The sequence below is a fragment of the Mus pahari genome, chromosome 1 (genome assembly GCF_900095145.1).
Source record: "Mus pahari chromosome 1, PAHARI_EIJ_v1.1, whole genome shotgun sequence".
Lineage (NCBI taxonomy): Eukaryota > Metazoa > Chordata > Mammalia > Rodentia > Muridae > Mus > Mus pahari.
The window spans coordinates 116,280,693-116,296,428 of NC_034590.1; the positions used below are offsets into that span (position 1 = coordinate 116,280,693).

At 49.3% G+C, this 15,736-nt stretch overlaps 2 protein-coding genes across 3 annotated transcripts in view; one reads left to right on the top strand and one right to left on the bottom strand.

The window, feature by feature from the left end:
• The window catches only part of Zdhhc24 (zinc finger DHHC-type containing 24), a 6,896-nt gene extending 4,166 nt beyond the window's left edge, over nucleotides 1-2,730 (top strand). For both annotated transcript variants that reach the window (XM_021213907.2, XM_029540813.1), the window contains exon 3: nucleotides 920-2,730. In XM_021213907.2, the coding sequence (XP_021069566.1) occupies nucleotides 920-1,215 (296 nt within the window). In that variant the 3' untranslated portion in view covers nucleotides 1,216-2,730. The remainder of the gene's footprint in view (nucleotides 1-919) is intronic.
• A 4,703-nt stretch (nucleotides 2,731-7,433) lies between these two features.
• The window catches only part of Bbs1 (Bardet-Biedl syndrome 1), an 18,311-nt gene continuing 10,008 nt past the window's right edge, over nucleotides 7,434-15,736 (bottom strand). Inside the window, exons 12-17 of the mRNA XM_021210820.2 lie at nucleotides 14,681-14,750; nucleotides 13,814-13,972; nucleotides 12,392-12,525; nucleotides 10,974-11,108; nucleotides 10,275-10,361; nucleotides 7,434-10,061 (exon numbers count right to left, since the gene is read on the bottom strand). Coding sequence (XP_021066479.1) covers nucleotides 9,975-10,061; nucleotides 10,275-10,361; nucleotides 10,974-11,108; nucleotides 12,392-12,525; nucleotides 13,814-13,972; nucleotides 14,681-14,750 — 672 coding nt within the window. The 3' untranslated portion in view covers nucleotides 7,434-9,974. The remainder of the gene's footprint in view (nucleotides 10,062-10,274; nucleotides 10,362-10,973; nucleotides 11,109-12,391; nucleotides 12,526-13,813; nucleotides 13,973-14,680; nucleotides 14,751-15,736) is intronic.

Genomic DNA, 15,736 nt, shown 5'->3' on the forward strand with positions numbered 1-15,736 from the left:
GGGCAGGTGTGTGTGTATGTGTGTGTGAGTGTGTGAGTGTGTGTGTGTGTGGGCAGGTGTGTGTGTGTGTGTGTGTGAGTGTGTGTGTGTGTGTGTGTATACTTGTGAAGGTCAGAAGACAATCTTGGGCACCTTCTGATTAAGGCAGTATCTCATTGGCCTAGAACTTTGCCAACTAGGCCAGGCCAGCTAGCCAATAGGCTCCAGAGATACACCGGTGCCTTCCTCCCATCCAGTCATCGCTGGATTTACAGGCATATGTCACCACATCCAGATTTTTATGTGGGTCTTGTAGATCTGAACTCAGAGCCTCGAGCTTGCAAGGCAAGCAGTTTATTGCAGGAGCCATTTCGTCAGATCAAGAACTCTTATTGATAACAAAACACATCATTTTAGCCAGTTGGAAGTGTACAACTCAGCAGATTTTAGTATATTTCAAAATATACTAGATGCCTGTATTTAGTATAGAGTGTAGTACAACCATCACCACTGTCTAATTTCAGAACATTCTCGCTCCAAAGAGAAATGCTGAGTCCAGTGAGAGCCCCTCTCACGGCTCCCTAGGTTCCCTCAGCCCGACCATCATTAGAGTGCTTTCTTTGCGTGTTTGCCCATTCAAGACAGCTCACAGCAAGCGTAGCCCACAGCCCACGGCCCTCCATGCCTTGCTTCTTTCCCTTAACACAGTGTTTCATGGCCTCTGGAGGTTGATTAATTATTCAGCAAGAACTAGCTGCCTACTGAGGTCAGGATGGTAAATGATATACTTTCCCATGTAACACAGATCCCAGGTGTAACTAAGTAATTGAATTTACAGGATGGAGGCATGAGCTTCTTTGGTGGGAGGAGACCAGGATTGGGGTTTGGGAAGGCCAGCCTACTGCTATTCCCTGAGCCCCTTTCTGTTTTCTCCCCACAGGCAAAGTGTCTCTGGCCCAGTTCGCCCTGGCCTTTGTGGTGGACACGTGTGTGGCAGGTGCACTGTTGTGTGGTGCTGGGCTGCTTTTCCATGGGATGCTGCTGCTTCGGGGCCAGACCACCTGGGAGTGGGCTCGGGGTCACCACTCCTATGACCTGGGCACCTGCCACAACCTGCAGGCAGCCCTGGGACCTCGCTGGGCCCTAGTCTGGTTCTGGCCTTTTCTAGCCTCTCCTTTGCCTGGAGATGGGATCACTTTTCAGACTCCAGGTGATGTGGGTCTTGTGACTTCCTGAGTCCAGGTAGAGGCAGAACTGAACAGGGCAGAAGGGAGCAGAGGATCGAACTGAGAACTTTTTAAAAGCTTCATGCCAGCTACAGGAGGAAGGCCAGATTGCCCCTTCATGTGTGTAGTGGGCAGCTCTAGCTCCTTTGAACCTGCCCAGTGTGGGCTCTTCTATCTATGTAGTTGGCCCTTTTGGCAGAGGATGGTCTAGCACGGGGGCTACTTGGCCTGATCGACTGCGCCTCTGCAGGGCAGTAAAGTGCCAAGCTGGTTCTTGGCCTCCCCCATCTCTGCTGGGTTCCTATGCCTCACTTTGTTGTTTTGGTTGCTGTTTCCCAGTTCCCATGTCAGGCCTGGAGATTACAGAAGGCCTGAAATCCCAATGGGCCCGGGCTCTGCCGCCTATGGCCCTGGCAGGGTGGGGTCCAGGCAAGGAGAGTCCAGATGTGCTCTAGAGATTAGCACTCCATAGATACAGGCCTACAGCAGGGGGTGAGGGAGCTCTAAGTCGCTCACCTGTATGCGGGACCACAGTTAGAATCTTTGTTCTGTAAGAAACAGAAAAGCCCTGCTAGGCCATGTGGCAAGATTGTGGGGTAGAAATGTAGACCTTACCGGCCTCAAACTCAAGGAAATCCACTGGCTTCTCCTTTCTGAGTGCTAGGATGAAAGACATTTGCTACCATGACTGGCCTAAGAGGTTAGATTTGAACCCTTCTAGCTAGATTGTTTTATTAAATAAATTCATTATGAAATTCTATTTATTATTGTAATGAGAATACAAAAGGACCCAATCTTGGTCCTGGATGAAGAGGCCAGACCACAGGAGTCTCGGGCTGTGCCCCTTGGGGACTTTGTTGTGGCTGCAGATGGCCCTGCACACCCTCCACAGAGAGGCCTGGTCTTTGAATCTGCTTTACTTTTGCACAGCTGAAGGAACATCAGGGCCAAAATAACTAGCTTCCAAGCATTCCAGAGTTCATGAAGGGTGATTTTAATGTGTGTGTGTGTGTGTGTGTCCAAATTACTGCATGTAGTGATATGGTCCTCTTTTTCTCTTCTTCATGGAGATCTGAATATACCTTAACCAAACATTTTCTATTTTCTTCCACTGGTCATTTTCCTACCTCACCCCCACCTCATGCACACCACTCCCCACACCCCCACGTAGTGGGAATCATGCCCTAGGAGCCCTTGCTCTTTCATACCAATCTGAGAATCAGCTCCTCAGATCTCACCAATGAAAGCCCACCTTGAAATAAGCGGAATCCAGTGGACTATGTGTTAGCTTGGAGAGGATAAGCATCTATGTGAGATTCAACCTTTCAGGTCATAAACATGGATTATCTCCTCAATGAATAGTTTTAGTTTTTGAGACAGGGTCTCACTTTGTAGCTTTGTAGCTGTGATTAGCCTAGTAATTACTATTTAGACCAGATTGGCCTCAAACTCAAGAGATTTACCTGCCTGCCTCCTAAATGGAATTAAATATGTGCACCACCATGCCAGCTTTCAATATTTTCAATAAAGCTTTTTTTTTTCTGATAAAGATCATTCATGTCTTTTGAGTGGACTTATTTTTATATTTTAATGTTACTATAAAGGATTTAGGAAGAGATTGGGAGGAAAAGAAACCCTTAAGTAAGAATAGCAAAAATATTTTCCTGGGCCGGGCGTGGTGGCACACGCCTTTAATCCCAGCACTTGGGAGGCAGAAGCAGGCAGACTTCTGAGTTCGAGGCCAGCCTGGTCTACAAAGTGAGTTCCAGGACAGCCAGGGCTACACAGAGAAACCCTGTCTCGAAAAACAAAACAAACCAACCAAACAAAAGTCCTTTTGTGTTCATGGGAAAGGCATACCTGTACCATAGCACATGTGTGGAGGTCAGAGGGTAACTTGGTTCTTCCCACCAGGAGGGACCTGGGATTGAACTCAGGTCAGCAGGTTTGACAGTGGGTATCTTTACTTGCTGGGCTGTCTCAATGGCCCCTGGTTGTAGGTCCTTCTGTTTACTGCATTCGTAACCTAGCATCTCTGCTCTTCCTCTAAACCTCTTCTGGTGGAGACAGCGGTCCGACTGGCCTGAAGCTATGTAACCCAGGATGGCTTTGAACTTTCATTGACATTCCTGCATCAACTTTCTGAATTCTGGGTTTAGAGGTGTGAGCCAGCACATCTGGCTTCCTTTTACATTTAAAATATTTTTATAGGGGGCCGGAGAGATGGCTCAGTGGTTAAGAGCACTGACTGCTCTTCCAGAGGATGAGATTTCAATTCCCAGCATCCACATGGCAGCTCACAACTGTCCGTAACTCCAAATCTGACCCCCTCACACAGACATATGCGAAGACAAAACACCAATGCACATAATAAAAATAAATAATTTAAAAAATATTTTTATGGTTCTTGTGTCTCTGCATGGGTGAGATCGCCGTGTAATGTAGAATGCACCTTCATTTTTTTTTTTACTTTCTATTTTAAACTTTTTATTCTATGCCTATGAGTACCCACATGCATGTATGTGAACCACCTGGGTGCCTAGTACCAAAAGAGGTGGTCAGAACCTCTGGAACTGGAGTCGCAGGCAATTGTGAATCTTGCCATATGGGTGCTAGAAACAAAGCCCAGATCCTCTGCAAGATCAGCAACTGTTTTTCATCACTGAGCCACCCTTCCAGCTAGATTGTTTTATTAAATAAATTCATTATGATATTCTATTTATATTGTAGAGAGAATAAAAAAGGACCCACAGGAGCCTCAGGCTGTGCCCCTTGAGGACTCTGCTGTGGCTGCAGATGGCCCTGCACACCCTCCACAGAGAATGGCTTGGGTTTTTGTGCAAAAACAAAATCCCTCCTCCTCTCCCCACCCCAGATGCCCCCCCCCACATACACAACATAAAATAAATTCATTATGAGTTTTTGTTTAATTAGATGCTATTAGACTACACACATACAAACAAATGCAAAACTTGAAGAAAATATAAGAACTGAACACAGGAACTAAGAAAAACAGTTTGAAACTTAAGAAAAGCTTACAAAATTCTCATTCTTAGAAAACAAAGTGTAGGAAGCAGGTGCGGCTGCGAGGCAGCCAAGACAGCGCTCTGGCTCATTGCCAAGCCCCGTGATCCCTGCTTGTTTTCCAAGCACCTGAGTGACCATGCACACCTGAATGATCACGCGCTGTCCGCCTGATGCATAGTGTCATACAGCATGATATTGAGTCACTGGCCTACCAACGCATACCCTGTCTGCGTACATGACTTGTGTACAGAGCATGCTGAAAGCTTATTGGATGATGAAGAGTGGTGAGAGACGAGTGCAGAGGGTGGAGGGGAATAAATTGGGCGATCCCCCAGAATAAAGCAGAGAATAAAGGATAATGAAGCTGCAGCAGGAAGCTGTGGACGCTGCTTGGCGTATGTGTTGTCTTTGCCCCACCTCTGCGGGATGGAGTGTGGGGCACACGGCATCTGATGGCCCATACGGGGAATTTTCTCCAGGAGCAGCTGGTACGAGAAAAAGGAGCTACGGGTGAGTTTCACGGTGAGTTCTGTGGTACGTAAGAGTTATCTAGTGCTAGGAACAGGCTTCCAGTAGAGGGACGAGTTAAGCTCCCGGGGTTATGAGACCGAGTTAAGTTCCCGGTATAGGGACAAAGTTAAAAGTAAAGAGAGCGGGCTGGTGAGATGGCTCAGCAGGTAAGAGCACTGACTGTTCTTCCAGAGGTCCTGAGTTCAAATCCCAGCAACCACATGGTGGCTCACAACCACCTGTAATGAGATCTGACGCCCTCTTCTGGTGCGTCTGAAGTCAGTTATATAATAATAAATAAGTCTTTTTTAAAAAAAAGTGAAGAGAGCAGGAGAAGATTGCTTCAAAAATGAAAGTAAGAGCGGTGTTGGTGCAGCTGTTAGCAATTTGGAATTTAATTAAAACTTGCCTGGCGGACAAAAGTGGAAAGTATGCTGCCAAGTTAGAAAAATTTTCCTGTGGCCAGGCTGGGCATTTCAAAAGAAATTGTCCCAATTGCCTGTGGCCAACTACTGCAGCTCCTGTGAGATGTTCAAAATTATGTCCACAGTGTCATAAAGGCTCATGCAGCAGAAGTAGAAAAAGGCAAATGAGAAGCCAGCAAAAAAGAAAAGAGGCTAAAGAACAAGAGAGTGAGGAGGGAAGTTCAGATGAATCATCTGGACAGTGGAGATGAAGTGACTAGCATGATATCTAAGTTGAGTTTTAGGCGAGGAAGGCCGCCTGAACCCTCGGCACCTCCCTTGCCCTCACCTCCTCTCTATAATGGGGAAAGAGGAAGTGAAGGAAAGCACAGCCACCATGCTTTGGTATGGCGAAATCTGCCTCGCGAAGTTGGTGCCTTCCCAGTGTTTCAAGATCAGAAAGGGCAACGATATCCACCTGTTCCTTCCCAGTCTGCACAAGCCGTGGAATTACAGTCAGTAGATGCTAGTGTTCATCCCAGATTTACTCTCAGCTGAAAACTGGAATCTTATTAGTAAGTCAGAGAGTGGATTTGCTCCAAGGGCAGACAGATATTCTGGAGCAATTAGTCTTTGTGTCATGTGTAACCCATGTGTCAGGGATTTGTGTAACCTCTGTGCAGTATCAGAATTTTTCTCGTGCAGCTAATTTGTCCCGCGAATTTGGATGAAAGAATTACGGGCATCTGTTGTTGCAGTGAATAACATCCGTGTGGAGATTGCCACTGCTCAGCAGTGGTTAAAGATGATCCAGGGGACCTTCAACTTCCTCAAGGATTTGGGAGGGATGGCCTTCTGGGGATTTTTGCTGTGTGCTGTATGTGTTGGTATGCTGTGGTGGATGATACGCATGCGCAGACGGGTGCAGGCTGATAAACAGTTGTTGATTCAAGCTGTGGCGGCTATAGAGTCAAGTAATTCACCCCATGTTTGGCTCCTAATAGTGGCTGAGGGCCATAAGCTGTGAAGTCATCAATGACAGGAATATTGAGGTGCTGTGAGCCAGATGCACACCCCTTTTTTGGCTGCAAGGGATTATGACGGGATTATTGCGGGAATCCCCCCCCCCCCATAGCCTAAGACAGAGCCCTTGCCCACCTAGGACCTAAAAAAGGCCTAGTTACTGGGTGCTGGATGCGGATGCAAGCCTTATGGCCTAAAACAGGTGCTTCACCGAACCTCTTTTTACAGCCATCCCCCAACCTCTTAATAAAGACAGATGCAATCCTGGAGCCATTTTGATTAAACAGAAAGGGGGAGATGTGGGAAGCGCAGCAGCCAAGATGGCGCCCTGGCTCATTGCCAAGCCCTGTGATCCCTACTTGTTTATCAAGCACCTGAATGATCACGTGCTGTCTGTCTGACACATAGTGTCATACAGCATGATATTGAGTCACTGGCCTATCAACGCACACTCTGTCTGCGTGCATGGCTCGTGTACAGAGCATGCTGAATGCTGATTGGATGAGAGATGAGTGCAGAGGGTGGAGGGGGATAAATTGGGCGATCGCCCAGAATAAAGTGGGGAATAAAGGATAATAAAGGAAGCTGCAGCGGGAAGCTGCAGCGGGAAGCTGTGGAAGCTGCTCAAACCTTGCCTTGGTGTATGTGTCTTCTTTTCCCCACCTCTGCTGGCCAGAGGCTGGGGTCCGCCACACAAAGCAAAAGGATGACCATGAAAGAAGAGAAGAAAATTAGGATCAATGCAGTCCTTTTAGGAGCAACCATTTGTCAGACACAGAGCTTAATTGGAGCCCCAGAGAGAGAACAACAGGCCAGCCCTGAGGAGGACCGCCCATTACCCCACCTCCGAGTAACAATTAGGACAGAAGACATGGGAGCTTTGCCTACAGGAAAACTCTCCCCAGCTTGTTTTACTACCCAGAATGTCACATATGTGAGCTGAATACAACAGTGTCCAGACAAACAGTGGTGTAAAGACTTGGGCGGTATCTTGGTCAGGTTTCTCTAGAGTCACAGAACTTATGGAATGTCTCTATATATCAAGGGAATTTATTGGAATGACTTACAGTCTGCAGTCCAACTAACACAACAATGGGCAGCTGTGGATGGGAAGTCCAAGAGTCCAGTAGTTGCCCAGTCCCATGAGGCTGGGTGTTTCAGCTAGTCTTCTGTGTAAGCCAGAGTCCTGAAGAAGTAGGCTCCAACAGATGTGCTGGCAGGTAAATGCAAGCAGGCAGAGAAGCAGCAAGCCTTCTTCCATTGTCCTAATTTATGTAGGCCTCCAGCAGGAAGTATGGCTGAGATTAAAGGTGTGTACCACCACACCTGGACCTAAATTGTTCTTTACTTGGAATTTGTTCTGTCCCAGGCTGGCCTCTGAGACAGAGACCTGCTTGCCTCTTGTCTCCTGGGATTAAAGGCGAGAATCGCCTTCCCTGGGTCTGAGCTTCTCATGGTCCAGATCAAAACTTGTGCCTTCCAGCCTCAAGCTCTGGATCACAGGGGTGCTCCAATTCTGGATTGTAGTTCAGGCTAGATACAGTCAAGCTGACAGCTGGGAATAACCATCACAGGGAGTGTATAATGACGTTACCCTTAGGTATGTTTTACCCAATGAGGGTAGAATAAGAAAGAAGACATGGAACCCAGGAATCAGGGGATCTAACCCTGGGATAACAGGAAAAGGAACTCTCTTATAGGGGAGTCTACACAGAAGCAAGTTAGGAAATATATATATAAAATAGTTAATGAAAATGGCTGTTGTACAGGAATGGTCCTGTGGAATGGGAGGAGGGCATTTCACTTTAAATAGTCTATTCCAGATCATTACATAGGTGTGTGTTTCAAAATACTATGTTTAAAAAAAAATAGACTCTTCTCATCCTTATGGTTCACAGTTTCCTAGAGTTCTCACTCCCATGAGTACTGGATACTCTTCACTGTTTATGCTTCATGTTCTTTTATGTGCATAAGGTACATGGCATACATTTCTTACTAGGCAAGAGAGCATGACACTGCGTTTCATGGTAGGACCTGGCCATGACTTACCCCTTGCATCATCATGGATAGCTATGAAGGGAGCACATATCAAATATTTTTGTTCTGATTTCACAGCATGACTTGGGTGAAAGGGACTGGGGTGTCATGATCCAACACACAACCTGGGCCCATGAGAGCACAGCCCCGCTCACATGGCACCAGTGACAAGGGCTCGATACCTTGGGCAGACCTTCCTGTTTAGTATGCAGGCTAGGCTGGGGTTTCTGACTCACAGCAACACTCCCTCCCCACTCTCATCGTCCCATCTCCAGTCAGACCTTCTGCGTGGTCCAGCTGTGCCTCACTGGCTGATAAACAAAGAACCATTTGCTAACCCTGCTCAGGTAGTGCCTGCCTGTCTTGAGGGGGATGGGTAATATGAGAATGAGGATGTTTCTTCGGTCCAGACCCACTGTCTCTTAGCCTGGGCCCTGAAGTACCCTTTGGAAGGGTCACCCTGGTCCCTGAGTGGGCAGAGGCTGTTACTGGGCAGTGGTGGCCAGCTTAGAGACACTGGTTTTATGGATAAAGCTGTGCAGTTAAGTCTCACCTTCTTGGAGCAATGCTTCCCTTCCTCCTGAGGAGCTGCCAAGCTCTAATGGTGCCAGGGCTGACAACGGCTTAGTTAATCCAGGCAAGCCTCTTGTACTGGAGAGGAGGTGGGAGCCTGCAAGCCTGAGCTGGGTGCCACACACCAGGATGAACCTGATCAGACTGGGGAAAATGTTGCTCTCCATGGAGCAGGGCTCCTGCTTCTCAAGTGATTCAGAACAGTCTCTGAGGAGAGCCAGGAGTCCTGACACTTGAGATCTAAGCACATCTTCCTTTAGTATTCAGCTTCTTTCCATACCCCTGGTGTGTACCTTTTCAGTGAGCTCAGGCATATTCTGGCCACTGCACAGTAAACATCCCACCCTCAGGACCATCTCGGGCTCCTGGACCGAAGTGCATTCTGACAGGCATTTGTCGGCATCTGCCTCTTGGGTCACTTCCCAGGTCCCAGGTCCACACCTCTCCCAGTGCCACCAGTCCTAGCTCTGCTATCTAGCTCGGCATTCCATTTCAGAACAGTGCCTCTGGCCATGGGCACCCACATCGGGAGCAGCTGCTGTGTGGATCTAGCTCACACAGACCCAGTCTACTTGTGGCACCAGCTCCTCTGGCAATCTCTGTGGCTCGTCTAGGACCTGGGAACAGAGCCCCATGACCCCTGGGTTTCAGGGTAGAAAGTGGAGCCCCTCTTCAGCTGAGAAAGCTTAGCACATGTGCCTGTAAACCAAGCTGGCAGCACCCATACCCCTGCAACTTCAAAGAGCAACATAGGGTCAGTACCACCTGGCATCTCAAAGCCCTCGATCAACTGTGCTCTTGATCTGAAATAGGTGAGTGAAAGGAAGGAAGGAAGGAAGGAAGGAAGGAAGGAAGGAAGGAAGGAAGGAAGGAAGGAAGGACAAACTGGGGCTACGCTCGCCCTGACCACCTCACATTTCTTCCTGGGACCCGGGGAGAGTGGCAGGCAGCAGGAACTGAGGGACAGTGCTTGGGTGGGTTCTGAGGGAGGAGGAGGAGGAGGAGTTGATTCTGAGCACTCCATGTCTTGTTGCTCAGTCCCACTGGCAGAGGTGGAGAGCAAGGGACTATGCCAGAGAGGAACAGGGGGCTGATGTCTCACTACATTGCTGCCAGGGGAAGTAGTCTGATGACACTGGAAGTCACTGGATCCAAAAGGCTCCATTTTGTGGAGGCTTGAATGCTGGCGCAGGGCTCAGGCAGCTGCCAGCCCCTCACTCACAGGCATGTTGATGTGGGCACTCAGCAGGGGAGCACTCTGGCCTTCCCGAAGCACCAGCACCTAGGGAGGAGGAGACATGGCCGAGGGGGCAACGTGACCTCTCCTCTTCACTAACAGCAAATCTGTCTGCCTGCTCAAGTGGCAGACTCCCAGCTTACCTGCCACAGGGATGGGAAGGCTGGGGGCCTGTGCTGTGCTAACACCCCATCACGGCCCGGGCCCCATAGTCTTCTCCACCCTCACCCTACTGCTTCCCTCTGGAGCAGCACCCACCTTGATCACGTCCGAGACGCCCTTGCTACTGAGACTCTCCACAGAGGTCTCCAGGGGGTAACTGAGTCCTGGTACCAGCAAGGGAACCTATTTGGAGAACAGAAATAGATTAGCCCTCAGAGCCCACGTACCTAGACAGCATCTGGCAGATTACAAAGCATGTATGGCTGTCTTCTCAGGATGCTTCAGCCGGGCAAGCGTGACCAGCCAGCTCCAGGGCTCCAGGGAACAAGGTGCAGGAAGGGGACAAGCCTGCCTCGGGCCCACGTGTCTGTGGTGACGTCTACCAAGGTTGACTCCTCTCTGTTCCAGAGTTTTGATTATTGCTTCTCCCAACTTGAGGACTCCTGGGCCCTGGGGAACCGGGTCCTTTGCTTCTGTAGTGATTGGGGCAGAGAGTGGCTCCTTTTCTTCAACAGGAATGGCTGGGAAACAGCACGAGTTCTGGATGAGTTCCGCCTGCCCTCTCCAATCAGGGGTGCAGAGGAAAAGCTCAGACACCTACTTTCCAGCCCCTCCTGTGTAGCTTCCTGGGGTCTCTCTGACTGGGAGAAAGGCGGTGGAGGCAGGGGCTGAGTCTGGTCTCTGGCTTGTGTTGGTCTATTGATCATTCCCTTACTCTTACTGCAAGTTAATATGGGCACTTCATCAGCCCCAGCCTTGACTGTTGAAGCCCATGTTAGTGTGGAGATCTAGTACCTTAAAGAAGGCCCGAGGCAGGGCATAGAGCGCCTCATTGTACAGGAAGCAGACCTCTAGTCCCAGGACTGGCCGAGCCGTTGAGGTATTCTGCAGGTGAAGTGTGAGCTTAAAGGTGGGGCCCAGGCCTTGAACCTGTGGAGAGAGTAAGATAGAGACCCTTAGGACCCTTGAACACTGAATACCACCATCGTGCCTGCCGCCTCTCCATCAAGGGCCTGGAGATACTCTTCTCCAGTTCCATCTATCTGCTTCTTTTTTTAAAAAGTTATTTACTTATTATTATTATTTATAAGTACACTGTAGCTGTTTTCAGACACACCAGAAGAGGGCATCAGATCTCATTACAGGTGGTTGTGAGCCACCATGCTGGGATTTGAAATCAGGACCTTCGGAAGAGCAGTCGGTGCTCTTCCCTGCTGAGCCATCTCAGAAGCCCACATCTATCTGCTTCTTAAAGGGCCCAGAAGCAGAGCAATGTGGCAAAGGCACAGATAAGAGAGGGTCTTGATGGAGTCTACTTAGCAAGATCAAGTACAGCTGGCTCAGGGTTGCAGCTGTGCTCATCACGGGTCCCAGGGCACAACTGCCTGACTTCCCATCCTGGTGGCTCAATTATTTAAGGGCTACCTCCTCCCATTCTAAGTGGCTCAGAAACCCATTCTTCTTCGGTATCTAGCCACTCTGTTCAGAAAAGAAACAACTGAGTTGGGCATGGTGGCGCATGCCTTTAATCCCAGCACTGGGGACTGGGGAGGCAGAGGCAGGTGGATCTCTATGTTTGAGGCCAGCCTGGTTTACAGAATGAGTTCCAAGACAGCCAGTACTACACAGAGAGACCTTGCCTTGGGGAGGAGGGAGAAAAAGAAAAGAAAAGGAGCAATCAGAATATAGGTGGCTCTGAAAACACACTCAGAACTGGTGAGGACCCTCAGGCTTGTGTGTGTGTGTGTGTGTGCGCGCGCGTGTGTGTGCATGTGTGCAGCTGTGTGTATACCTAGGGTTGGGTCAGGGTGAACCTTCTCTGTACCAGGCAGTTCTAATTCTGTAGGCTGCCCATGCCAATAGAAATGACTCTATACCCTCATCTGTGGCTAGGAGAGTCCCTCCAGGTTCCTGGGATATACAATGTCCCACTGTAAGTACTCTGTGCTGATTATACCCAACTCCAGCCTAGGGGTGTGTTTGAGGTATAGCATAGAACAAGAGCATGTGCCTCTCTGTAGCAGCCACAGAAGAGGAGAGTATAGAAGGCTGAGCAGCCCCCTTAGGAGGACAGGGGTCTTAGGCTTAGATCTGTGAGGAGGTAAGATGGGAGCACAGGGCTAGGTGGCTTGGCAGTGGCTCTGGGTACTTACAGTGCAGCAGGGAGGATGCCACTTACCCCCACCCTGCTATCCCTACACCTGGATGCTCACCACAGCATGCAGCTTGAGTGGCTCCCGAGCTGTGGTTGACATGGGGCTCAGGCTGGACTCCAGGGCCTGGACATAGGCTCTGGCAGCTCGCAGGCGCAGCAGGTAGAGGTCAGTCTGGAAGGTCCGGTGCATGGCTGCAGAGGCGACATGAAGCGTGAGAGGTGAGGGTGCTCTTGCTTAGATTACATAAAAATAGGAAAAGAAGGCATGATGGGATAGGCAGGGTAAGGCCTGCAGATGCTGTGAAGACTGGGGTAGGGAGGGCCATGCTGGACACTGTGGACCACACCCTACTCCTCCTTCCTGGTTCTCCTACCACCTCACTGCTCACACAATCTCATTCTCCATCCCTGTTCCTCTTGTTCAGCCCTCAAGGCTGGATTTCAGAGTTTCAAGGCTGAATTTGGTCTTGGTCTTCTCTCCTGCCATCTTGTTCTCTAGACAATATAGGACTTGCCCTGACTCTGCAACCCCAAAGAACACCAGCTTCCAGCTCCTAAAGGCTTTGAACTTGTTCCCATATCCCCATGCTAAGCCCCAGATGTGGAGACACTACTGTGTGATGTGTCTCCGGCAGCTTGTGAGTGCCCAGGCCTGCCTCTGCTTTGCACTACCTCTTAGTCATCTCCATCTAAGGTCCTATCCATGCCAAGCTCAACCACCCACCCTCTGCCCCCAGCCACCCCTAAGTCCCCTTGTTTGACGCCCTAACCACTTGTCAGCTCAGATGGCCCTTCTTCAGACCTACCCCAGCTTTGGCTAACCGCATTGGAGCCGAGTTCTGAGGTTGCCATGGTTCTCCACCAGGGTCTCTATATGTAGCCAAAGCTGACCGTGAGCTTGATATGCTGCTACCTTCCACCTCCCATGAGCTAGCATTACACATGTGTGCCACCACATCCATCATGAAGGCATTTTTACAATTTTCTGGACCCCTGGGGATCTTTCAAACACTGGACCACCAAACAGGCAGCATACACCAGCTGATACGAGGCCCCCAACACACATACAATAGAGGACTGCCGGGCCTGTGTTCATTCAGAGATGATGCACCTAACCCTCAAGAGACTGGAGGCCCCAGGGAGTTGAGAGGTAAGGTGGGGTGGGGTGGGGGGACATCCATATGGAGAAAGGGGAATGGGGAGGAGGTATAGGATGTGTTAAGAGTCAGAGGGTGGATGGGGGGGGGAAATAGAATATGGAGTGTACAAAATAAATTGATTTTTTTAAAAAAGAGACTTTCTGCATCTGAAAGGAACTGCTGCCTCTGGTGCTGAGGGCCCTGGCTCTCGCCAGGATCACCCTCTGCCATGAGGATTAGTTTGTTACCAGAGGGCAGCAGACCTGTGGCCTTCCCCACTGGCTAAGATCTCACTCACCGCAGGTACCCAGTGGGACTCTGTGTTCTTCCCTAGGTCTCACCTGTGCCAGCTTCCCGCTCCCGCAGGGTCTGATCCACATACAGTCGGGTCTTTCGGGGCACACTGAGTTTTGTGGTCTGTGCTAGCGGTGGGCCCACCTCACCCGTCCCTTCCACAAATACTGCTGTGCGCTTCAGGATTTTGATGATCAAGCCACCACCTGAGAAATGGGAAACAAAACATCCATTCCCCTGTCCTACACCACATTCCCATTCTTCCCCAAACAACTGCACTCTTGTCCAAGCATGTCTGTCTTTCTGATGAGACTCACTTTCTAGAAGACATGAAATATCTCAAGTCTGTCTTTTTTTTTCTCCTGAGGACAGGATCCATACAGTTTAGGACAGACTTGATCTCCCGATCCGCCTGCTTCCACCTTTCCAAGTGTTGTGCTGCTATTATAGTTCTGTGACAGCACACTTGGATATCAGCAGTCTCTTACCACTCAGTCACTCACTCACTTACTCACTCAGTCACTCACCCACCCACTCACTCACCCACCTACTCACTTACCCACCCACCCACCTATCCACCCATTCACCCAGTCACTCACTCACCCACTCACCCACCCACTCACTCACCCACCCACCCACTCACTCACCCACTCACTCACTCAGCCACTGTTCTTGAAGAACTGTGATGTTCTTGGCACTGGGGTAGATGCTGAAGGCACAGGCTAGAGAGGCGCTACCTGACCAGGATTAGCTCCTTGGCAAAAAAAATCCAACTATTATGATCTGATCCAATCGTACACAGGGCATGTCTGCAGGCCTAGGGTCCCACTGTCTCTATCCATGCCCCTCCTTCCCCACAGAATCTCATTCTCCCCACTCCAGCCCCACTGTCCTCCTCAGATCTGAGTCTTCACCTCTAGTAGTCATGATGAGGGTGTGGTCTTCTCGCCCATATCGGCCGAAGCACAGGCTGGTTACTGCATCCTACACGGGGAAACCAGACTTTAGCTGGGAAAAAAATCTTGAGAAAGCAAGCAAGACAGGCTGGAGGGGAGAGCCCAAATGAAAGTTCAAATTCAAAAGGCGTGAGGAGAAGCAGCAGCAATGTTGCCTTGGAAATACTGCTCGGATTATCCATTTCCCTTCTAATCTCCCTGGCTGTACTGAAGCTCTACACTGAGCACCCCTCCCTCTTTTGGGGTGGCCTTTTAATCAATCTCCTGGGCTGCTTGATCTGCCTGCACTGGGTCCTTGGTTACCTTTGCTGCCTTTCAAAACCATAACCCTCCAACGGCTTTTCCTCTGCTTAGCAAGATATTTCAGGTCCTCCACGTCAGATTCCAGTCTGTCTTACCCAGTTTCTCCTCTTTCGTTCTCTCCCAGCCCAGTACCTTCTCAGTACCACAGGGCCAAACACTACTTCCAGATTTTATACAGTGACATCAAATTCCAGTAGGGAGTTAAGTTCTACGAGGTGAGATATGGTTTGAAGGGTAAAAGTTCTCACTGTGCAAGTCTGACAACCTAAGTTCAGTCCCCAGAATCCTTGGAGGAAGGAGCCCGTTCTTAAAACTTGTCCTCTGATCTCCACATGCTTTTGGTGGCACATGGACACACACTCAAATCATATTACTTATAGTATATTTAAAATATATACTATAAATAAAAATGAGCCCTGGAACTGGAGAGATGGATCAGGAGTTAAAGGCACTGGCTGCTTGAGCAGAGGACCCTGGTTCAAATCCCACATCCACATGGTGATCCCAGATCCAGGGGATCCTATGTCCTTTTCTAGCCTCTATGGAAACGGCACATGTGGTGCACAGACTTGCATGTAGGCAAACAGCTATACACACAAAATTAATTAAAAAATAATCTCAATTGTTTATCCAATACTCAATAGTCAGCCCTCAAATTTAATATGTACTATAGGGACTGATCAGATTGTAATAGTGTGTGTGTGTGTGTGT